The sequence below is a fragment of the Oncorhynchus mykiss genome, chromosome 1 (genome assembly GCF_057628025.1).
Source record: "Oncorhynchus mykiss isolate SJ-2025 chromosome 1, ASM5762802v1, whole genome shotgun sequence".
In the NCBI taxonomy this organism is placed as follows: domain Eukaryota; kingdom Metazoa; phylum Chordata; class Actinopteri; order Salmoniformes; family Salmonidae; genus Oncorhynchus; species Oncorhynchus mykiss.
The window spans coordinates 22,225,385-22,251,322 of NC_143022.1; the positions used below are offsets into that span (position 1 = coordinate 22,225,385).

The following is a 25,938-nucleotide window of genomic DNA, read 5'->3' on the forward strand; positions in this document are numbered from 1 at the left end:
CATACATGCCCAATTTGAGAGGAAAACGAGGGGAATACTCCTCTGGGCTTTGTATCAGTAGAGACAGTACAGTTCAGTCAGCTGCTTAGACAGCCTGCAGCTACGGCCAATCCAGCTGAGAATAGGGATGCAGAGAGCTGCAATAGGCCTCACTTTCTGATCTCAACAATCAACTTATCTCAATCAATAAAACACAAACATTTTGTGTGATATACGACCGGTATTGTTATCACTTACTTTGCAGTAAGGTGCTGAATGTGATTTCTTGATCTTGATCTGTAACTTATTGGTGTGCTAACAATACAAGCATATACTGTACCTTAAAGGGCAACTCCGCAACTTTTCAACCTCAAACTCATTATCTTCAGCACCATACCAGTGTCTATAATACAGTGCATTAGGAAAGTAGTCAGACCCCTTCCATTTTTCCACATTTTGTTACATTACAGCCTTATTTTAAAATGGATGAAATATATAATTTTCCTCATCAATCTGCACACAATACCCCATAATGACAAAGCGAAAACAGGTTTTTATACAGTTTTTGCAAATGTATTAAAACTAAATAACAGAAATACCTTATTTACATAAGTATTCTGACCCTTTCCTATGAGACTCGAAATTGAGCTCAGGTGCATCCTGTTTCCATTGAGCATCCTTGAGATGTTCATACAACTTGGTTGGAGTCAACCTGTGGTAAATTCAATTGATTGGACATGATTTGGAAAGGCACACAACTGTCTAAGGTTCCACAGTTGAAAGTGCATGTCAGAGCAAAAACAAAACCATGCGGTCGAAGGAAAAAAATCGAATCAAACTTTATTTGTCACATGCGCCGAATACAACAAGTGTAGCCCTTACTGTGAAATGCTTACTTACAAGCCCTTAACCAACAGTGCAGATGTAGGTAGGGGTGAAGTGACTATGCATAGATAAACAGAGAGTAGCAGCAGTGTACAAAACAAATGGAGGGGAGCGGGTGATGTCAATGTAAATAGTCTGGTGGCCATTTGATTAATTGTTAAGCAGTCTTATGGCTTGGGGGTAGAAGTTGTTAAGGAGCCTTTTGGTCCTAGACTTGGCGCTCTGGTACCGCTGTATGTGAAAACGGCGTGTTTCTATGATCTGTGGTTAAAACGGGGAAAAAAGGTCTTAAAAAATGTTTCTCTGTGACATCTGCCTGAACATGGGAGAAGAGGGGGTGGTTTGCAACTTTTCCTGGTCTAAAACACACTTTATTTTCCTTTGCTGTATTCAACCTTACAGGGAGCTGGCTGGTGTACACTGGTCCCGGGGTAACCCAGACTAGGGGAGTGCCAGCCCTGCATGGGCCTGCTCTAACTTTAGCCCCTATCGCCTCATCAGGGTATAAATAAATAGGCTGCCATGACGAGGGGGAAGGGTTAAAGAAAACAGATGACATTTTCCCATACTGTATGGTGGTTGGTGCTCTTATTTTGATACGGTTGAGTGACAGCACTGTGTATGGGCCTACCCTGCACAGAGACTGTTCTCTTGCTTTCTTTGCTCTTTTACATATTATGTCTATCTCTAATAAGCTACCCATGAAAGGGCTGAAAATAATATATTTAGCCTTAGAAATAAGGTTCTGTTACATTGTTCGTAATAATGATGGTCGGACCAAGGCGCAGCGTGCGTAGAGTTCCACATACTTTTAATGAAACAAGTGAAACTTAAGAAAATACAAAACAAATAAAGAATAAACGAACCATGATGACAATGCACTGCTAATAGGCAACTAACATGAACAATATCCCATAACCCACAGGTGGAAAAAATGCTACTTAAGCATAATCCCCAATCAGAGACAACGATAACCAGCTGCCTCTAATTGGGAATCATACAAATCATCAACATAGAAAATCAAACCTAGAACCCCACATAGAAAATATAAACTAGAACAAAAAACCCTAATCACGCCCTGACCTACTCTACCATAGAAAATACAGGTTTTCTATGGTCAGGACATGACAGGTTCATGAAATCAATAACTTGCTGACATCAGATAATATGAATATATTAGCCATTTCTGAGACTCAGTTAGATAATTAATTGGATGATACAGCAGTAGCAATATAAGGATATAACATCTATAGAAGATACAGAAATGCTTATGGGGGAGGTGTTGCTGTATATATTCAGAGCCATATCCCTGTAATGCTTAGAGAGGATCTAATGTCAAGTGTTATTGAAGTGTTGTGGTTGCAGGACTCTCGGCATATCTAAAGCCTTTTCTTTTGGAGTGTTGCTATAGGCCACTAAGTGCTAACAGTCAGTATCTAAATAATTTGTGTGAAATACTTGATAGTGTATGTGATGTAAACAGAGAGGTCTACTTTCTTGGGACCTGAATATTGACTGGTTTTCGTCAAGTTGTCAGCTCAACAGGAAGCTTCTCATTGTAACCAGTGCCTGTAATCTTGTTCAGGTTATTAATCAACCTACCAAGGTGTTTACAAACACTACAGGAACGAGATTATCCACATGTATCGATCACATTCTTACTAATTCTGTAGAACTTTGTTCTAAAGCTGTATCCATACCCATTGGATGCAGTGATCACAATATAGTGGCTATATCCAGGAAAGCCAAAGTTCCAAAAGCTGGGCCTAAAATAGAGTATAGAGATCATACAAAAGATTTTGCTGTGACTTATGTGGATGATGTTAAAAATATTTGTTGGTCTGATAAGGAGTATCCAGATCCTGCACTTGATGAATTTATGAAATTGCTTCTTCCAATTGATGATAAACATGGACCTGTTAAGAAACTGACTGTTAGAACTGTTAAGGCTCCATGGATTGATGAGGAATTGAAAAACTGTATGGTTAAAAAAAATTGGGCAAAAGGAGTGGCTAATAAGACTGGCTGCACACCTGACTGGTTGACTTACTGCAAATTGAGAAATTATGTGACTAAACTCAACAAAAATAAGAAACTGTATTATGAAGCCAAGATCAATGATGTAAAAAATTATGGAAAAAAACATTGTACTTTAAATAAAATTATGGGCAGAAAGACAAGTTCAACTCCATCTTTCATCACTCCAAGATCGCATAGCAGTTCAGACGTCTTTTGTCCTCGTCTTGTTGTGTCCTGTATATATATATATTTACAACTTTTTTCACATACATTTTATTTTTATTTTCCATCAACTCATCTTCAAAACACTCTCCTGCAACCCGCCTCACCAATTTATATTTATAAAAAAGTATTATTTACCTCAGATCTGTAATCCTCCAATAAGCTAGCCAGAAACTCCAAGAAGCTAGCCAGAAACTAGCCAGAAGCTAGCCAGAAACTAGCCAGAAGCTAGTCAGGAGCTAGCCCAGAAGCTAATCCAGAAGCTAATCAGAAGCTAGTTAGCTTCTTTACTGGCAAATTGTTAGTATTCAGCTAACCACGGTTTGTGGTCATCAGCTATCCTTTAGCTCGAAAATCTATCGAAAATCTATCGCCAGTTTTGTACGGCGCAGCGCGGCTCGGAACGGAACATACCGGACCAATTTTTCTCTCCATGTCCCTGGATTTCAACTGCTCTCTGGACATTCATACCCGGATCTCACAGCTAGCTAGCTGCTATCCGTGTGACAATCGGCTTTCGTCGATTCCGGAGCAAACATCAATTATTCCGGTGCTAGCCAGCTCCGTCAATCACTCCTGAGTTCCATCATTCACTCCTGGGCTGCAGTCACCTATCCGGACCCGTTTTACTGCCTACGCGGAGCCCCATCTGGCCTTCACAACTGGACTGCCGACGTTATCTACCTGAAGGAGATCCGGCTGGCTCCTCCGTCGCGACGTTACCTGAACGCCCATCTGCGGCCCGCTAACCGTTAGCTGTCTTACCGGCTGCTATCTGAATAGACAATCGGACAATTTATTTATTTGTATTATTATTATGTTTTCTTCTCAGGCCTCTATAACTATATCTATTGTTCTTATTTTTGTTGTTGTTGTGTGATTTGGATTAATCCCCTCTACCACACGGAACCCCACTAATCTACTGACCAAACGCAAGAGGTGGCTAACAACAGACCTCCATCCTATGCTAGCTTGCTACCGATGGCCTGGCTAGCTGTCTAAATCGCCGTGACCCTCAACCAACCTCTCCACTCACTGGACCCTTTTGATCACTCGACTAAGCATGCCTCTCCTTAATGTCAATATGTCTTGTCCATTGCTGTTCTGGTTAGTGTTTATTGGCTTATTTCACTGTAGAGCCCCTAGTCCTGCTCACTATACCTTATCCAACCTATTAGTTCCACCACCCACACATGCAATGACATCTCCTGGTTTCAATGATGTTTCTAGAGACAATATCTCTCTCTTCATCACTCAATACCTAGGTTTACCTCCACTGTATTCACATCCTACCTTACCTTTGTCTGTACATTATACCTTGATGCTATTTTATCGCCCCCAGAAACTCTCTCCTTTTACTCTCTGTTCCAGACGTTCTAGACGACCAATTCTTATTGCTTTTAGCCGCACCCTTATTCTACTCCTCCTATGTTCCTCTGGCGATGTAGAGGTGAATCCAGGCCCTGCAGTGCCTAGCTCCACTCCTATTCCCCAGGCGCTCTCTTTTGACGACTTCTGTAACCGTAATAGCCTTGGTTTCATGCATGTTAACATTAGAAGCCTCCTCCCTAAGTTTGTTCTATTCACTGCTTTAGCACACTCTGCCAACCCGGATGTTCTAGCTATGTCTGAATCCTGGCTTAGGAAGACCACCAAAAATTCAGACATTTTAATTCCAAACTACAACATTTTCAGACAAGATAGAACTGCCAAAGGGGGCGGTGTTGCAATCTACTGCAAAGATAGCCTGCAGAGTTCTGTCCTACTATCCAGGTCTGTACCCAAACAATTTGAACCTCTACTTTTAAAAATCCACCTCTCTAAAAACAAGTCTCTTACCGTTGCCGCCTGCTATAGACCACCCTCTGCCCCCAGCTGTGCTCTGTACACCATATGTGAACTGATTGCCCCACATCTATCTTCAGAGCTCGTGCTGCTAGGCAACCTAAACTGGAACATGCTTAACACCCCAGCCATCCTACAATCTAAACTTGATGCCCTCAATCTCACACAAATTATCAATGAACCTACCAGGTACCTCCCCAAAGCCTTAAACACGGGCACCCTCATAGATATCATCCTAACCAACTTCCCCTCTAAATACACCTCTGCTGTCTTCAACCAAGATCTCAGCGATCACTGCCTCATTGCCTGCATCCGTAATGGGTCAGCGGTCAAACGACCTCCTCTCATCACTGTAAAACGCTCCCTGAAACACTTCAGCGAGCAGGCCTTTCTAATCGACCTGGCCGGGGTATCCTGGAAGGATATTGACCTCATCCCGTCAGTAGAGGATGCCTGGATATTTTTTAAAAATGCCTTCCTAACCATCTTAAATAAACATGCCCCATTCAATAAATTTAGAACCAGGAACAGATATAGCCCTTGGTTCTCCCCAGACCTGACTGCCCTTAACCAACACAAAAACATCCTATGGCGTTCTGCATTAGCATCGAACAGCCCCCGTGATATGCAGCTGTTCAGGGAAGCTAGAAACCATTATACACAGGCAGTTAGAAAAGCCAAGGCTAGCTTTTTCAAGCAAAAATTTGCTTCTTGCAACACTAACTCAAAAAAGTTCTGGGACACTGTAAAGTCCATTGAGAATAAGAACACCTCCTCCCAGCTGCCCACTGCACTGAAGATAGGAAACACTGTCACCACTGATAAATCCACCATAATTGAGAATTTCAATAAGCATTTTTCTACTGCTGGCCATGCTTTCCACCTGGCTACTCCTACCCCTGACAACAGCACTGCACCCCCAACAGCAACTCGCCCAAGCCTTCCCCATTTCTCCTTCTCCCAAATCCATTCAGCTGATGTTCTGAAAGAGCTGCAAAATCTGGACCCCTACAAATCAGCCGGGCTAGACAATCTGGACCCTTTCTTTCTAAAATGATCTGCCGAAATTGTTGCCACCCCTATTACTAGCCTGTTCAACCTCTCTTTCGTGTCATCTGAGATTCCCAAAGATTGGAAAGCAGCTGCGGTCATCCCCCTCTTCAAAGGGGGGGGACACTCTTGACCCAAACTGCTACAGACCTATATCTATCCTACCATGCCTTTCTAAGGTCTTCGAAAGCCAAGTCAACAAACAGATTACCGACCATTTCGAATCTCACCATACCTTCTCTGCTATGCAATCTGGTTTCAGAACTGGTCATGGGTGCACCTCAGCCATGCTCAAGGTCCTAAACGATATCTTAACCGCCATCGATAAGAAACATTACTGTGCAGCCGTATTCATTGATCTGGCCAAGGCTTTCGACTCTGTCAATCACCACATCCTCATCGGCAGACTCAACAGCCTTGGTTTCTCAAATGATTGCCTCGCCTGGTTCACCAACTACTTCTCTGATAGAGTTCAGTGTGTCAAATCGGAGGGTCTGTTGTCCGGACCTCTGGCAGTCTCTATGGGGGTGCCACAGGGTTCAATTCTTGGACCGACTCTCTTCTCTGTATACATCAATGAGGTCGCTCTTGCTGCTGGTGAGTCTCTGATCCACCTCTACGCAGACGACACCATTCTGTATACTTCCGGCCCTTCTTTGGACACTGTGTTAACAACCCTCCAGGCAAGCTTCAATGCCATACAACTCTCCTTCCGTGGCCTCCAATTGCTCTTAAATACAAGTAAAACTAAATGCATGCTCTTCAACCGATCGCTACCTGCACCTACCCGCCTGTCCAACATCACTACTCTGGACGGCTCTGACTTAGAATACGTGGACAACTACAAATACTTAGGTGTCTGGTTAGACTGTAAACTCTCCTTCCAGACCCATATCAAACATCTCCAATCCAAAGTTAAATCTAGAATTGGCTTCCTATTTCGCAACAAAGCATCCTTCACTCATGCTGCCAAACATACCCTTGTAAAACTGACCATCCTACCAATCCTCGACTTTGGCGATGTCATTTACAAAATAGCCTCCAATACCCTACTCAACAAATTGGATGCAGTCTATCACAGTGCAATCCGTTTTGTCACCAAAGCCCCATATACTACCCACCATTGCGACCTGTACGCTCTCGTTGGCTGGCCCTCGCTTCATACTCGTCGCCAAACCCACTGGCTCCATGTCATCTACAAGACCCTGCTAGGTAAAGTCCCCCCTTATCTCAGCTCGCTGGTCACCATAGCATCTCCCACCTGTAGCACACGCTCCAGCAGGTATATCTCTCTAGTCACCCCCAAAACCAATTCTTTCTTTGGCCGCCTCTCTTTCCAGTTCTCTGCTGCCAATGACTGGACTACCTGACATGATGACTCCTTGCTGTCCCCAGTCCACCTGGCTGTGCTGCTGCTCCAGTTTCAACTGTTCTGCCTTATTATTATTCGACCATGCTGATCATTTATGAACATTTGAACATCTTGGCCATGTTCTGTTATAATCTCCACCCGGCACAGCCAGAAGAGGACTGGCCATCCCACATATGCTCTCTCTAATTCTCTCTTTCTTTCTCTCTCTCGGAGGACCTGAGCCCTAGGACCATGCCCCAGGAATACCTGACATGATGACTCCTTGCTGTCCCCAGTCCACCTGACTGTGCTGCTGCTCCAGTTTCAACTATTCTGCCTTATTATTATTTGACCATGCTGGTCATTTATGAACATTTGAACATCTTGACCATGTTTTGTTATAATCTCCACCCGGCACAGCCAGAAGAGGACTGGCCACCCCACATAGCCTGGTTCCTCTCTAGGTTTCTTCCTAGGTTTTGGCCTTTCTAGGGAGTTTTTCCTAGCCACCGTGCTTCTTCACCTGCATTGCTTGCTGTTTGGGGTTTTAGGCTGGGTTTCTGTACAGCACTTTGAGATATCAGCTGATGTACGAAGGGCTATATAAAATAAATTTGATTGATTGATTGATTGACTGGAACAAACTACAAAAATCTCTGAAACTGGAAACACTTATCTCCCTCACTAGCTTTAAGCACCAACTGTCAGAGCAGCTCACAGATTACTGCACCTGTACATAGCCCACCTATAATTTAGCCCAAACAACTACCTCTTTCCCAACTGTATTTAATTTATTTATTTATTTTGCTCCTTTGCACCCCATTATTTTTATTTCTACTTTGCACATTCTTCCATTGCAAAACTACCATTCCAGTGTTTTACTTGCTATATTGTATTTACCTTGCCACCATGGCCTTTTTTGCCTTTACCTCCCTTCTCACCTCATTTGCTCACATTGTATATAGACTTGTTTATACTGTATTATTGACTGTATGTTTGTTTTACTCCATGTGTAACTCTGTGTCGTTGTATCTGTCGAACTGCTTTGCTTTATCTTGGCCAGGTCGCAATTGTAAATGAGAACTTGTTCTCAACTTGCCTACCTGGTTAAATAAAGGTAAAACTAAATTAAATAAATAATAAATAAAATCAGATGGCTTATTCATCACAAAACCATTTAATTATTATTTTATTGGCAAAGTGGGCAAACTTCGGCAGGAAATGCAATCAACGAACAGTGAGCCATGGTATTCATACATAAAGAAACTAATAATGAAAGAAAAGCATTACAAGTTTGAATTTTGTAAAGTTAGTGTGGGAGAGGTGGAAAAAGGATTGTTATCAATCAATAATGACAAACCTCCTGGCATTGACAACTTAGATGGAAATCTAGTGAGGATAGTAGCTGACTCTATAGCCACTCATCTCTGTCATATCTTTAATCTGATCCTAGAGGAATGTCTTTGTCCTCAGGCCTGGAGGGAGGCAAAAGTAATTCCACTGCCCAAGAGTGGTAAAGCGGCCTTTGCAGGTTCTTGCTGCCAGCTCTTAGCAAACTGTTGGAAAAAATGGTGTTTGACCAAATACAATGCAATTTCTCTGTAAACAAATTAACAACAGACTTTCAGCATGCTTATAGAAAAGGGCACTCAACATGTACTGCACTGACGCAAATTACTGAGGATTGGTTGAAAGAAATTGATAATAAGAAGATTGTGGGAGCTGTAATGTTAGATTTAAGTGTAGTCTTTGATATTATTGACCATAACCTGTTGTTGAAAACCTTGTGTTATGGCTTTTCAACCTATGCCATATCTTGGATGCAGAGCTATCTATCTAATAGAACTCAAAGGGTTTTCTTTAATGAAAGCTTCTCTAATGTCAAATGTAATGTGTGTTGTACCACAGGGCAGCTCTCTAGGCCCTCTACTATTTTCAATTTTAACAATGACCTGCCACTGGCATGTGTGTCCATGTACCCTGATGATTCAACCATATACACATCAGCAACCACAGCTAATGAAGTCACTGAAACCCTTAACTTCTTACGGCTGAAATCCCGTAAACTGGATTGATTTGACAACAGCCAGTGAAAGTGCAAGGCGCCAAATTCAAACAACAGAAATCTCATATTTAAAATTCCTCAAACATACAAGTATTATACACCATTTTAAAGATAAACGTGTTGTTAATCCCACCACAGTGTCCGATTTCAAAAAGGCGAAAGCACACCATCTGATTATGCTAGGTTAGCGCCTAGTCACAAAAAAACATTCTAGTCACAGAAAATCATTTTCCAGCCAAAGACAGGAGTCACAAAAAGCAGAAATAGAGAAAAAATTTATCACTAACCTTTGATGATCTTCATCAGATGGCACTCATAGGATTTCATGTTACACAATACATGTATGTTTTGTTCGATAAAGTTCATATTTATATCCAAAAATCTCAGTTTACATTGGCACGTTATGTTCAGTAATGTTTTGCCTCTAAAACATCTGATGATTTTGCAGAGAGCCACATCAATTTACAGGAATACTCATCATAAACGTTGGTAAAATATACAAGTGTTATGCATAGAATTATAGATATACTTCTCTTTAATGCAACCGCTGTGTCAGATTTCAAAAAAGCTTATTGGCAAAAGCACACCATGCGATAATCTGAGTACAGCGCTCAGCCACCATACAGATACCCGTCATGTTGTGGAGTCAACAAAAGTCAGAAATAGCATTATAAATATTCACTTACCTTTGATTATCTTCATCGGAATGCACTCCCATGAATCTCAGTTCCACAATAAATGTTTGTTTTGTTCGATAAAGTCCATAATTTATGTCCAAATACCTCCTTTTCGTCCGCGCATTTAGTTCAGTACTCCAAATGCACAACGCGAGCACAAAGTCCAGACGAAAAATCTAAAAAGTTCTATTACAGTTCGTAGAAACATGTCAAACGATGTATAGAATCAATCTTTAGGATGTTTTTATCATAAATCTTCAATAATGTTTCAACCGGACAATTCCTTTGTCTTTAGAAATGAAAAGGAACAGAGCTAGCTCTCACGACCACACGAGACTTAGCTCATGGCATTCTGCCAGAACCCTGGTTCAAACAGCTCTTATTCGCTCCCCCTTCATAGTAGAAGCCTGAAACAAGGTTCTAAAGACTATTGGCATCTAGTGGAAGCCTTAGGAAGTGCAATCGGATCAAATGTATACTGTATCTTGGATAGGCAAAGACTTGAAAACCTACAAACCTCAGATTTCTCAGGTTTTTGCCTGACAAATGAGTTCTGTTATACTCACAGACATCATTCAAACAGTTTTAGAAACTTCAGAGTGTTTTCTATTCAAATCTACTAATACTATGCATATCTTAGCTTCTGGGCCTGAGTAGCATGCCGTTTACTCTGGGCACCTTATTCATCCAAGCTACTCAATACTGCCCCCCAGCCATAAGAAGTTAACAAAGAGATGCAGTCTGTTTTCAAATGGGTGGCCAGTAATAAACTGCTCCTGAACATTTCTAAAACTAAGCATTGTATTTGGTACAAATCATTCCCTAAGTTCTAGACCTCAGTTGAATCTGGTAATGAATGATGTGGCTGTTGAACAAGTTGAGGAGACTAAATTACTTGGTGTTACCTTAGATTGTAAACGGTCATTGTCAAAACATATAGATTAAATGGGTGAAAAGATTGGGAGAGGTCAAATCAAATCAAATCAAATTTATTTATATAGCCCTTCGTACATCAGCTGATATCTCAAAGTGCTGTACAGAAACCCAGCCTAAAACCCCAAACAGCAAGCAATGTAGGTGTAGAAGCACGGTGGCTAGGAAAAACTCCCTAGAAAGGCCAAAACCTAGGAAGAAACCTAGAGAGGAACCAGGCTATGTGGGGTGGCCAGTCCTCTTCTGGCTGTGCCGGGTGGAGATTATAACAAAACATGGTCAAGATGTTCAAATGTTCATAAATGACCAGCATGGTCGAATAATAATAAGGCAGAATAGTTTAAACTGGAGCAGCAGCACAGTCAGGTGGACTGGGGACAGCAAGGAGTCATCATGTCAGGTATTCCTGAGAGGTCTGTCCATAATAAAGAGATGCTCTGCTTATTTGACACCACACTCCAAAAAGCAAGTCCTGCAGGCTCTTGTTTTGTCTTATCTTGATTATTGTCCAGTCTTGGGGTTGAGTGCTGCAAGGAAAGACCTAGTTAAGCTGCAGCTGGCCCAGAACAGAGCGGCACGTCTTGCTCTTCATTGTAATCAGAGGGCTGATATAAATACAATGCTGCCAGTCTCCCTTGGCTAAGAGTTGAGGAGAGACTGACTGCATCACTTCTTCTTTTTGTAAGAAACATTAATGTGTTGAAAATCCCAAATTGTTTGCATAGTCAATTTACAGCTCTGACACACACACTTACCCCACAAGAGGGGCTATTTACACAGTCCCCAAATCCAGAACAAATTCAAGAAAGCGTAGAGTATTACATAGAGCCATTATTGCATGGAACTCCGTTCCATCTCATATTGCTCAAATAAACAGCAAACCTGGTTTAAAGAATTACGGCACAACGCCTCTCCCCTATTTGACCTAGATAGTTTGTGTGTATGTATTGATATGTAGGCTACGTGTGCCTTTTTTATGTGTAGGTAGTTCTGTCCTTGAGCTGTTCTTGTCTATTAATGTTCTTTATTATGTCATGTTTCATGTTTTGTGTGGACCCCAGGAGGAGTAGCTGCCGTTTTTGAACAGCTAATGGGGATCCTAATAAAATACCAAAGTGCAGTGGTCTCAACCATATGGTTTGCTTTTTGAAAGTTTGTCAGGTTTGATTGTGTAATTGTTTGTTGATGTTGCCATGAGATCTACAAGAGATTATTTATCGCAATGGGATATCCTGGTGAAATGTTCTCTCTATTATGTGATGAAAAGGTGATGAGTTAAAATGATTGAGTCTTGATGAAAATGTGATATTTTTTCACAGTGTAAAGTCACCTGTCAGACTGCGATCACAATGGGAAGGAAAAAAATACAAATCTCTCGTATCCTGGACCAGCGGAATAGACAGGTACAACTCTTTGATTATTTCTATCACTTTCCATCATTATTGTATTTGCCATGGTTTAGTTAAACAGTCCCACATGATAAATAATACATTGAACCAATATGTTTCTGTCCCCAGGTTACTTTCACCAAGCGTAAGTTTGGCCTGATGAAGAAGGCGTATGAGCTGAGTGTGTTGTGTGACTGTGAGATTGCCCTCATCATCTTCAACAGCACCAACCGTCTGTTCCAGTACGCCAGCACTGACATGGACAAGGTCCTACTCAAGTACACAGAGTACAGCGAGCCTCACGAGAGTAGGACCAACGCAGACATAATGGAGGTAAGCCTATGACATTACTAGGTCCACACATTACTCAACATGTTCTCCTATACAGTATGTATGTTTAGTCATTTGTTATGTCCAAGGTTCCAATTACATTAATTCCTTAGCTTTGATGTTTAAATGCTTAAGCTTATGAAATGCTTACTTGGGCAACCCTATAACGCATTGAAAAAACAATGTTGGTACAGCCCACTTCTGTATCATTAGGTCATCCCAAAGAGGCAATAGTATAAACAGGCTGTGATATCCTTGAGGTAATGTCTGTGTGCTGCTCTTTTCTCTGTCCTGTTGCTGTAGACTCTGCGGAGAAAAGGCCTGGGTCTGGACGGGACAGAGCTGCTGGACACTGAGGAGCCCATGCAGGTTGCAGCAGAGAAGTTCGGTCCACTAAGCGAGGGCATGGACCTCTCCCTGGCCCGCCAGCGCTACTATGTAACTACTCACACTTGTCTTATGAGACACATGCTGTCTGAACCAAAGGCTGTAAATGGACTAAAGCTGTTTCAATGATTTGTTGTATTCAGTGAAGAATGCCAGTTTGAGAAAATGATTCTATTGAACGGTCAAACCATTAATTTGACTCAGTGAGCACATTTTGTACTTAAAGAGATACTTTAGCAGTACAATGCAGCTGCAAAAGACCTAACTTTCTGATCTCAACTGAAACAGACACTCTCCCATATTTCTCCTCAGGCCCCCTCCCTGCTCTCACCCGAGGCCCAGTTCCTGGTGACTGCTGGCTGTGAGAATGGATACCCCAACTCATCCAACCCCAGCCTGAGCTCCCACAGACCCCCTGCCTTCAAGCCACTGGGCCCCAGACCAGGCTCAGTCAGCCCTGCAGGGCCCCACAGCCACGCTGCCTTCATGTCTCCACACTCAGGTAAGACCTGGCCCCCTAGTTCTTCTTTGCAAACATTCCTAGAGGGTTAGAGGTACCATTCTTGTCATTGATTGCCTACAGAATGTGGGGCCACCTCAGTGCTGTGCAGCTGGCTGTTCAAACAGGAAGTGTGTGTGTGTGTGTGTGTGTGTGTGTGTGTGTGTGTGTGTGTGTGTGTGTGTGTGTGTGTGTGTGTGTGTGTGTGTGTGTGTGTGTGTGTGTGTGTGTGTGTGTGTGTGTGTGTGTGTGTGCGTGTGTGTGTGTGTGCGTGTGCATGTGTGTGTGTGCATGCTTACGTGCTGTGTGAAACAGTCCCCCCCACGAGTGAAACAGCGTCTGGAGGCTGATCTTTGGTTTCTGAGCAGTGAGTGTGTTGCACCTGCTGGTCATCTCAGTTGAGCTCAACTCCATTTTTCATACTCTATAGTTAGTAGTAGGGATGCCACTCAATGGTTTGCCATCGCAGCTGAACTATGTAGTCAATTAACGCTGCATTTTGAAATGCTTTACACTGTACATTATGATGTTTGTAATTTTCCCTTTTTATCAATACATATGACCAAAACATATGTAAAAAAAAAAATGCTTATGCTTACTGACTTAATGTAGTTATTATCAAGGTGTGAATACATTTTTCATCATGAGGTTAACATTAACAATGTACGTTTTGGTAATCTGAAGTGCCACATGTCTACAAGAGATAAAGTTTAATCCTAAAAAAGAACTTCTGTTTTACAGGTGGAGTGAGTGAGAGAGATTGAGAGAGAGTGAATGAGTGTACTGTCTGTGAGTGAAACATTATTCTACCCACATCTTGTTTCTCACTTCCTATTTCTTTTCTCTCTGTAAAGGTATTGGCTACTCCATGTTCTCCCATGGCAACCTGAGCCGGGCATTGGAGATGAAGACTCCTCCCCCTTTGAACCTGGGCAATGACAACCGGCGGGCAGAGAGCCACCCTGGTATGGGTGGCATTCGCGCCAACCTCAACAGTGCTGTAAGGATCTCTTAAATCCTACTTGTCAGTCATAACAAGAGGTTAGCAGGAGGTTTTGCAGTACTGCAGGCTATAGAATATAGTTTCACTATCCCTCATGGTCCTTATCAAGGACCAATCAGAGAGCAGGGTTATGACAATGTCATTACAAAGGGACCAATCAGAGAGCAGGGTTATGAGGATGTTATTATGAAGGGACCAATAACAAATACATTTTTATTTGTATTATTAGGATCCCCATTAGCTGACGCCAATGGCGACAGCTAGTCTTACTGGGGGTTATCACAATATCATTACAACGGGACCAATTAAAGAGCAGGGTTATGACAATGTTATTATGAAGGGACCAATCAGAGAGCAGGGTTAAGACGATGCCATTACCTAGGGACCAATTAGAGAGCAGGGTTATGATGATGTCATTATGATGGACCAATCAGAGAGCAGGGTTATGGTGATTTCATTATGATGGAACAATCAGAGAGTAGGGTTATGACGATGTCATTATGATTGACCAATCAGAGAGCAGGGTAATGACAGTATCATTATGTTGCTGTCATTATGAAGGACCAATCAGAGAGCAGGGTTATGACGATGTCATTATGAAGGGACCAATCAGAGATCAGGGTTATGTTACGGTGACCATATTACCACCACACCGGCAGTCACGAGGCATGACAGCAGTCAAATTCCATGTAACCACTTAGTCACGGTAACTAGGCTTCTCCAAGCTCTGATGCTGCTGATGGTCAATAGTAGTCTACCAAACTTGATAACTGCCTGGTACTCAGCACTCTATTGTCCCTCTAGTCACTCTGACATCAATGCAAATGTATTCGAAAATCAAATCAAACACTTAATGAGAGCCCATGAGCTCATGTTGCGCAACATTTCTGTAGGCTATGCAATTGCGTAAGAAAACAGAGTTTTGATGGCCTCTTAAGGAGGATCCCATCAGTTTATTTCTCAACTTTCTCAACTCCTAATATTAAGCACATTGCTTTGCTTTACAGCAGGAGAATAGCTTATCTGGATGGCATGAAAAGGAACCATGGAATAAGCGTCCTACATTTGCTATTTACAGTGTATTTGGAAAGTATTCAGACCCCTTCTCCTTTTCCACGTTTTGTTACGTTACAGCCTTATTCTAAAATGGATAGAATACATTTTTTCCATTTGCAAACAATACCCCATAATGACAAAGTGAAAACCGGTTTTTAGACATTTTTGCAAATGAATAAAAAATAAAAAATGGAAATACCTTATTAACATAAGTATTCAGACCCTTTGCTCTGAGACTTGAAATTGAGCCCAGGGGCATGTTTCTACAACTTGATTGGAGTCCACCTGTGGTAAATTCAATTGATTGGACATGGTTCTGAATACTCATGTTAATGCTATATTTCATTATTAATTTTTTGATACATTTTCTAAAATTTCTAAAGACCTGTTTTTGGTTTGTCATTATGGGGTATTGTGTTTAGATTTTAGAATAAGGCTGAAACTTAACAAAATGTGGAAAAAGTCAAGAGGTCTGAATACCGAATGCACTGTAAGGTCATAGGTGACATGTCTTTTTTCCCCTGCCCCTGTTCCGAGACAGGTGCATGATAATGGTCCATTCTAAATCAAAACTAATTCCACACAAATATTATTTTGTATATGTAAAGACAAGATTAAATCAAGAATAGTCTGATGGGTGACAGTGTTAGCCTATCACTTGTTGATGATATATTATCATTTGTGAATAATGCCCAGCTTGTGTGCAGTAAGGCAATACATCATAGTCCCACACCACATGTAGCCTAGCCCATGGGCCTATATGTTTTGATATGGTTTGTATCACAACTAAAGTGGCCATATAACTTCTTAAAATTAAGCACATTCATCCGCTCACAACTGGTGTTGCTGCGCTTATAATGTGAAGAAATAGCCTAATATTTTATCAGCATTGTAAGATACATGTTCTAATCTGTTGCATCAGCCTCTTTTAAAAGGTTTTTGATGTGAGTGGTTGCATTAATTTGGGATCTATCGCATCCCACTGTCACGCCTGCCTCCACTTCCCCTCTCTGGCGCCAGGCTGCCCTTCATTACGTACACCTGTCACCATCATTACGCACATCAGCACTCATTGGACTCACCTGAACTCCTTTACTTTGTTGATTGCCCCACTACATCTTTCTGCTCCTCAGTTTGTTACCCGCGTCAGCATTATTGTCATTTTGTTTTCCCCTGTCCAGATGCTGTCCGTATTCTGTTCCTGTCCATGTTTCATTAAATGTTCACTCCCTGTACTTGATTCTTGTCTCCAGCGTCTGTCCTTACAGAATGCTGACACCACTATTTGAAGCATCAGGGAGTTCTTGTTTTTAGTTTTTGGTGGTGACCGATGAAACAGGGGGTGCCTCAGCTGGTTCGTCAGGCTTCCATGCCGTAGCTAGCTCGAGAGGTTTCCTTTCCTCGGTTGGAACGGCAGGCACACATCCCACGTCATGCCTCAGCCGGCTCGTCGGGCTCCTACGCGTCAGCCGGCTCATCGGGCTCCTGTCCCACATCATGCCTCAGCCGGCCCATCAGGCTCCCACGCCCCAGCGGGATCGTCAGGCTTTCATGCCTCAGCCGGATCGTCGGGCTTCTACGCCTCAGCCGGCTAGTCCAGCGCCATGCCTCGGCCAGCCCATCAGGCTCGCCCAGGTGGGATGCAGGGTGGCACCCCTAAAAGGAGGGTACTGTCACACCTGCTCCCGCTTTGCGCCAGGCAGCCCTTCATTACGCAGACCTGTCACCATCATTACGCACATCAAGACTCATTGGACTCACCTGGACTTCCTTACTTTGTTGATTGCCCCTCTATATCTGTCTGCTCCTCAGTTTTTTCCCTGTGTCGCATTCTTTTTGTTTCCCTGTCCAGACGCTGTCCATATTCTGTTCCTGTCCGTGTTTCATTAAATGTTCACTCCCTGCACTTGCTTCTTGTCTCCAGCGTCTGTCCTTACACCCACAACTGTCCCAGAAAATGTTTGGAATATTTATTTCTCGCACAGAAGGACAAGTTGACCAATAGAATACGTCAACCGTTGTACTATGGTGGATAGTAGATTGACATAGGCTAATGCTTTTGCTGTTCGTTAGTCCTACTCATCTTGTTGGCTGACGAAAAGTAAATGTGTAGAGTTCTTCTAACATCTTAAATATGCGCCTTGGAATTCGATAAGAAGAACGCTCACAGTTGCGTCCCCATGTGTCTGTCTTCACTTATAGCCTACTTTGGAGCTGTGGAGCCTGTGAGAAGAACCCGATAATGTGACGGGCATTGGCTTTTAAGAATTGTGATATCTGAGAGAGCCATGTGAGTGAGAGGTGCATCGGAACATGTAGCCAGGAGAAGTGAATTATAATTATTATATTCAGCCCAAGGGCACAACGGCCACTGGCCGCATAAGGCATTTATTATTTTAGGGGGCATTACAGCCACACCAGCAGGTTTCTGTCAAGACATTTGAGGCATTATCAAGTGCTTGACAACTTGTGAATGAGAGACTGATGAAGTGTGTGCAGCCTGTGCAAGAAACGATGCAGAGCTCATGCCTTTCATGCAACTTTTATCATCATTAGAGTCGCTTCATGTAGCCTTGGAACGTATTCAAAATCTAAACATATAGCTCAATGTTTGTATGACAACTAAAGTTGCATAAATAGCTCTAAATTAAGCATATAGAGGGACCTATTTCTTTGTTAACTACTCAATACAGAATAGCCGCATGTGCGCACGCCCTCAGAAATCGTTTGGAGAAAACATCCTTTCTATTTTATTCAGCTATATTCAATTGTATTCTTCATACTATAAAATAATGCCACGTAATTCTAAGCAATTCTTGTCTGATAAATGAACTAGTGTAGCCCACAGCCATATGGCATAGCCGGATCTTGATCTAACACAAGGACAACTCAGAGTATGCTATTCTGTTCTTCTGAAATATACAACATTTTCTTCATATCATGTTTCTTTAGACCTGTCTAAAATAAATAATGGATTAATTGTGAAGGTGTAGGCTATATTACATGGATTTATTTGACTTATTAAAATGTAGATGTTCCAAAGATCTGCATCAGTGGCTTGTAGGCAATGCGTGGAAGCCAGGAAATGCTAAATGTGTTTATGTTAATTAAAAGGTCAATTACCATGAGACCGGCAGTTATTTGCTTGACAATCACCGGCTGACAAAATTCAATGACCTCCACAGCCCCAGTTATGATGATGTCCTAATGATAATGTCATAATGAAGGGACCGATCAGAGAGCAGAGTGATGACGATGTCATTATGATGATGTCATTATGAAGAGACCAATCAGAGACTAGGGTAATGACGATGTCATTACGAAAGGCCAATCAGAGGACCAACCACACTCACGCTTGTACACTATAATTCTCACTCTCACACTTACTCACATGGCCTGTATTTAAGCAATAGGGGGTGTGGTATATGGCCTGAGGGGTTGTGGTATATGGCCAATATACCACAGCCAAGGGTTGTTCTTAGGTAAGATGCAACGCAGAGTGCTAGGTCACAGCCCTTAGCAATGGTACAGTGCCTTGCGAAAGTATTCGCCCCCCTTGAACTTTGCGACCTTTCGCCACATTTCAGGCTTCAAACATAAAGATATAAAACTGTATTTTTTTGTGAAGAATCAACAACAAGTGGGACACAAGTCCCAAGTGGAACGACATTTATTGGATATTTCAAACTTTTTTAACAAATCAAAAACTGAAAAATTGTCCGTGCAAAATTATTCAGCCCCCTTAAGTTAATACTTTGTAGCGCCACCTTTTGCTGCGATTACAGCTGTAAGTCGCTTGGGGTATGTCTCTATCAGTTTTGCACATCGAGAGACTGACATTTTTTCCCCATTCCTCCTTGCAAAACAGCTCGAGCTCAGTGAGGTTGGATGGAGAGCATTTGTGAACAGCAGTTTTCAGTTCTTTCCACAGATTCTCGGTTGGATTCAGGTCTGGACTTTGACTTGGCCATTCTAACACTTGGATATTTTTACTTTTGAACCATTCCATTGTAGATTTTGCTTTATGTTTTGGATCATTGTCTTGTTGGAAGACAAATCTCCGTCCCAGTCTCAGGTCTTTTACAGACTCCATCAGGTTTTCTTCCAGAATGGTCCTGTATTTGGCTCCATCCATCTTCCCATCAATTTTAACCATCTTCCCTGTCCCTGCTGAAGAAAAGCAGGCCCAAACCATGATGCTGCCACCACCAGTGGGGATGGTGTGTTTAGCTGTGTTGCTTTTACGCCAAACATAACGTTTTGCATTGTTGCCAAAAAGTTCAATTTTGGTTTAATCTGACCAGAGCACCTTCTTCTACATGTTTGGTGTGTCTCCCAGGTGGCTTGTGGCAAACTTTAAACAACACTTTTTATGGATATCTTTAAGAAATGGCTTTCTTGCCACTCTTCCATAAAGGCCAGATTTGTGCAATATACGACTGATTGTTGTCCTATGGACAGAGTCTCCCACCTCAGCTGTAGATCTCTGCAGTTCATCCAGAGTGATCATGGGCCTCTTGGCTGCAACTCTGATCAGTCTTCTCCTTATATGAGCTGAAAGTTTAGAGGGACGGCCAGGTCTTGGTAGATTTGCAGTGGTCTGATACTCCTTCCATTTCAATATTATCGCTTGCACAGTGCTCCTTGGGATGTTTAAAGCTTGGGAAATAGTTTTGCATCCAAATCCGGGCTTTAAACTTCTTCACAACAGTATCTCGGACCTGCCTGGTGTGTTCCTTGTTCTTCATGATGCTCTCTGCGCTTTTAACGGACCTCTGAGACTATCACAGTGCAGGTGCATTTATACGGAGACTTGATTACACACAGGTGGATTGTATTTATCATCATTAGTCATTTAGGTCAACATTGGATCATTCAGAGATCCTCACTGAACTTCTGGAGAGAGTTTGCTGCACTGAAAGTAAAGGGGCTGAATAATTTTGCACGCCCAATTTTTCAGTTTTTGATTTGTTAAAAAAGTTTGAAATATCCAATAAATGTCGTTCCACTTCATGATTGTGTCCCACTTGTTGTTGATTCTTCACAAAAAAATACAGTTTTAGATCTTTATGTTTGAAGCCTGAAATGTGGCAAAAGGTCGCAAAGTTCAAGGGGGCCGAATACTTTCGCAAGGCACTTTATATTGGCCATATATCACAAACCCCTGAGGTGCCTTATTGCTATTATAAACTGATTACCAACATAATAAGAGAAGTAGAAATAAATGTTTTGTCATACCCATGATATACGGTCTGATATACGACGGCTTTTAGCCAATCAGCATTCAGGGCTGGAACCACCCAGTTTATAATGTTTTGAACTGAGTAACTGCTTCTCTCTCCATGTAATGTTAAGAGAGGCATACTGTACCAGGGCATGCACCCAGGGAACCACATGCTGACCATGGGGAAGGCAGGTCTGCTGGGCCAGAGTCTTGGGGGCTACGGCCTCTCTGCTGGACCATCTGGTAAGACTGCAGCTCTGCTCTTCTGACATCTGTATGTGCTTCTTAGTTAGTGATATAAAATAATCATTCTCCTCTGTCCCAGACTACAGCCACCCAGGTTTCTCCCATGCTGTGAGTCTACAGCGTGGTACAGTGAACCCGTGGCAGACGGCACAACAGCAGGAGCAACATGTACCCCACCTCAGCCCAGCGTAAGACCACTGATATGAAACCTTACTCAATTACTAAGTGTTAAACATTGAACAAGGATGGACCATGATACTGTTGTGATGAGTCTTCTAGTGCCCTTTATAGGAAAAATAGCATGTGGGGATTTATTTCATGCTCTATGTCCCTCAAACTCAACTTTTGACCTCAAAGCCAGTTCCACTGCGTTTTTTCAGTGTTCCCCTCTAATCAGGGACTAATTTAGACCTGGGTGCAATTCATTATCAGGTAGAACAGAAAACCAGCAGGCCTCGGACTTCGTAGGGTATGAGTTGAATACCCCCGCTCTATGTGATGCATATTCTCTTCCCTTTTCTCTGTCTGCTTGCTGTGTACCAGGATGTCCAGCAGAGGGTGCTCTTTTCCCTCTCAGGCCTCCACCCCCACCACTCCTCCTCACCCCTCCCTCAACCTCAGCATCAAATCAGAGCGAGCCTCCCCGGAGCGCATCTGCTCTGCGACCTCTCCGCCACTGCAACATCTGAGGCAGCACTCTCCAATGAGCACCCCCGATTCTGCTCGCCACACCCCCCAGGAACCTTACCCAGCCAATGAGAGAGAGGAATTCCCCAAAGGAGGTTTTCCCTACCCGGCTCAGCAAGGGGCAGAGGAGAAAGGGGGGCTGCCCCTGAGGCAATTAGAAATTAGCGATGGGTGGCAGAGATAGTTGGCAGTGACTACCACACATCACCCACCCTCCTTCAAGCCAAAGCAAGCTTGCCACATGGTTGCCCACTCACAGAGAGAGGAGGATGGGGAGATGAGGTTCATTAATTCACATCATCCCAGAGGAAAGAAAGACCCCCCTTAGAGCTGGGCTGGACTCTCCCTTGTGGGTGATGAACATGTGTCACTGCCTCTCTGATCCTGATATATTGCTGGGTGTGTTGTTGGGTTTTGTTGGTTTGTCTGTGTGTTGGGGTCAGAGGGTATGTCAAACCACATATCAGTGTGGTTCTCTCATCCTGTTTGAGCTACAGAGCAGAGGGTAAGGGAGATTCAGTCATTTAGCCATGTTCTTAGAGCACTGTGTTTCAGAGTAGTACTTTACATTCAGGTCCCCAGTTACAGTGCCTTTGGAAAGTATTCAGACCCCTTGACTTTTTCCACATTTTGTTAGATTACAGTCTTATTCTAAAATTGAATAAATTGTTTTTTTTTCATCAATCTACACACAATACCCCATAATGACAAAGCAAAAACAGGTTTTTAGCCATTTTTAACATGAATTCAGACCCTTTACTCAGTACTTTGTTGAATCACCTTTGGCAGTGATTACAGCCTCAAGTCTTTTTGGGTATGACGCAACAAGCTTGACACACCTGTATTTGGGGAGATTCTCCCATTCTTCTCTACAGATCCTCTCAATATCTGTCAGGTTGGATGGGAAGCGTTGCTGCACAGCTATTTTCAGGTCTCTCCAAAGATGTTAGATCAGGTTCAAGTTCGGGCTCTGGCTCGGCCACTCAAGGACATTCAGAGACTTGTCCAAAAACACTCCTGCATTGTGTTGGCTGTCTGCTCTAGATCGTTATCCTGTTGGAAAGTGAATCTTCACCCCAGTCTGAGGTCCTGAGTGCTCTGGAGCAGGTTTTCATCAAGGATATCGCTGTACTTTGCTCCGTTCATCTTTGCCTTGATCCTGACTAGTCTCTCAGTCAATGCCGCTGAGAAACATCCCCACTGCATGATTCTGCCACCACCATGCTTCACCATAGGAATGGTGCTAGGTTTCCTCCATACGTGACGCTTGGCATTCAGGCCAAAGTGTTCAATCTTGTTTTCATCAGACCAGAGAATCTTGTTTCTCATGGTCTGAGAGTCTTTAGGTGCCTTTTGGCAAACTCCAAGCAGACTGTCATGTGCATTTTACTGGGGAGTGGCTTCCATCTGGCCACTCTACCATAAAGGCCTGATGGTGGAGTGCTGCAGAGATGGTTGTCCTCCTTGAAGGTTCTCCCATCTCCAAAGGAACTCTCTAGCTCTATCAGAGTGATTATCAGGTTCTTGGTCACCTCCCTGACCAAGGCCCTTCTCCCCCAATTGCTCAGTTTGGCCAGGCGGCCAGCTCAAGGAAGAGTCTTGGTGGTTCCAAACTTCTTCCACTGAAGAATGATGGAGGCCAATGTGTTCTTGGGGACCTTTAACGCTGCAAACATTTTTTGGTACCCTTCCCCAGATCTGTGCCTCGACACAATCCTGTCTCGGAGATCTACCGACAATTCCTTTGACCTCATGGCTTGGTTTGTAAATAAGGTATATATGTTTTGTCATGATGAGGTATTGTGTGTAGATTGCTGAGGATTTTTTCTATTTAATACATTTTAGAATAAGGTTGTAATGTAACAAAATGTGGAAAAAGTCAAGGGGTCTGAATACTTTTCGGAGGCACTGTATATAACTTTAATGCTTTAGCCTTTAGCCTAAAATCAATGAAGTGGTCAGCTCACAGGAGACCGATTAGGGAGCACCAAGGTTCTACTCATCTATCATAGTGGCACGCCCTCTGTGATAGTGAGTGGGAAGTTAGTCTGGATAGGAATTGATTAAAGAAAAACAAAGATGCAATCTGCAATTATGGATTTTTGGATTTAAAATCTGTGCATCAATAAGTCTCTCAGGGATTTGGATCATTGGTTCCATTATACAGGGTTAGTGTTGCTTTTTAAGGCTAGAAAATTACTGAGCAAAGCTGTTTGTTTTTGCACTATATACTACATAGTTAAAGTCTTTATTTTTGGACACTGGCCTTAGTAATGCAAAATTATGACAAATTTAAGACTAAAGGGAATGTAACATGTGCTTTATTTCTTATAAATGGATATTGTGTTCAATTTAATTATTTGTGAAGCAATATCCAAAACAAGCCAACATTTAGCATATAATGGTGTATAAGAATCATTACTAGTCATCATCATACATCTTCAATCTATTCCTGCTTGTGATGCTCAAGGTCCATATTCACTATAACCATTTTATAAAGTTGAGCTTTACTACTTTCAGCACTGTTGTATTTTGTTTAAATAAATTCCAGTTATTTATTCATTCCTGAAAAGGAAACACATTTTCAGTGGGCCAATGGGAATAGGGTATGTTGACAATCAGACACCTATCAAATAAACTGCATAAATGAACTTTTGTCTATGGAAAAAAAACATTAAGACACATTTTATTGCTCGTGTGAGTTTTTATATATATATTTTTGAATGATTTTTGTGTTTTATGCAGATCATTTGTGGCGTGTTATTGTTTCATTTATCAATTTAATGTTTAAAAAGTCACATGAAAATAGTTCATGTAAAATTATCTTGTATCCGTTTAGTTTCTTGTGGGTTTGTGTGTAGATTGAAGTGAACTCCTTAGTCCACAAGAGGTCAACATATTTCACACTATCACTCTAAAGGCAAGACAATGCAGAAAGAATCAGCCATTAGTGCTTCTACTGGCAATTAGTTATCTGATTTTCCATGTCAAAAGTGACAAGTTAATGCAGTGCAATGTGATGCTATTCAGATAAAACTGCATAATTAGTGTATTGAAGACATACATAGAGGGTATATGGGCAGGTTCTGATTGACAACATGGAATTATTGCCAGGTGAAATGTTTATGTGTCTGACAAACTATTTCAACTGTGGATAAATGTAGAAAGGTAAAAACAGTAACTTCAGTTACAAACAGTATTCTCACAGACACATTCAAGTTATTTCGACATATTTTTGAATATAAGCACTTGTCAGTAAAAACCACACAGGTTATTCCAGCACATCAATACCACTGGGCAAAAACTGGTTGAATCAATGTTGTTTCCATGTCATTTCAACAACAACAAAAAACAATGTGATGACGTTGAATTAACGTGGAAAACTGATTGGATTTGCAGAAAGTCATCAACGTGAGGGAATCTCATCTTTAACCTAAATACAATGACATTGTGACATTTTTTTATTGATTTCATGTTGAATTTACGTTAGTTGACAACACAACCAAATGTATATCAAAACTATACTTTGGAATGACATATGTGCCCAGTGGGTAGTGTCAGCGCTGGCAGTATTTATCAAAACAACCCATGGCTTTATACTTATTTTAATGATGTGGCTGCCTTTCAATTAGCAATATTTGATTTGCAAGTTATTTTGACCCGAAGGCTGTACATCTAATTGACTAATTTAAAAAACGTTGATTCAGAAGTCACAGCATTTCCTTTGATGTATATTTATCTGAAGACTGATAAAATGCTATCTACTACGTGTATCTTTCATGTGTCCATTTATCTAGATTGTTCCACTGAATACATCTTGTCACTCACTATCATGTCAAACCACTAGGTTCCAACTGAAGGGGGGAACAAGAATGAAGGAACACTAAAACCAGACAAGCTTTATATAGTGTGCATACAATACAAAATGCCTTACAATAACAGCTGGACATCACATACAGTGAATATGTTCTTCCCTCTAGAGCATTTCCCTACAATTTAGAATAACCAGAATGAAATTGGCTAGAATTATCCCTCTCCCACCCGTCAGCATGGCCTCTACTCCCCAAATGAAAAGAGTCACAGGGGTGGTGT

At 42.0% G+C, this 25,938-nt stretch overlaps 1 protein-coding gene across 1 annotated transcript in view; it reads left to right on the forward strand.

The window, feature by feature from the left end:
* Positions 1–25,616, forward strand: part of LOC110506993 (myocyte-specific enhancer factor 2B) — a 33,769-nt gene extending 8,153 nt beyond the window's left edge. Inside the window, exons 2-9 of the mRNA XM_021586891.3 lie at positions 12,346–12,429; positions 12,544–12,747; positions 13,048–13,182; positions 13,444–13,633; positions 14,485–14,630; positions 21,045–21,156; positions 21,239–21,347; positions 21,703–25,616. Of these exons, the coding sequence (XP_021442566.3) occupies positions 12,376–12,429; positions 12,544–12,747; positions 13,048–13,182; positions 13,444–13,633; positions 14,485–14,630; positions 21,045–21,156; positions 21,239–21,347; positions 21,703–22,030 (1,278 nt within the window). The 5' untranslated portion in view covers positions 12,346–12,375 and the 3' untranslated portion in view covers positions 22,031–25,616. The remainder of the gene's footprint in view (positions 1–12,345; positions 12,430–12,543; positions 12,748–13,047; positions 13,183–13,443; positions 13,634–14,484; positions 14,631–21,044; positions 21,157–21,238; positions 21,348–21,702) is intronic.
* The last annotated feature ends 322 nt before the right edge of the window (positions 25,617–25,938 follow it).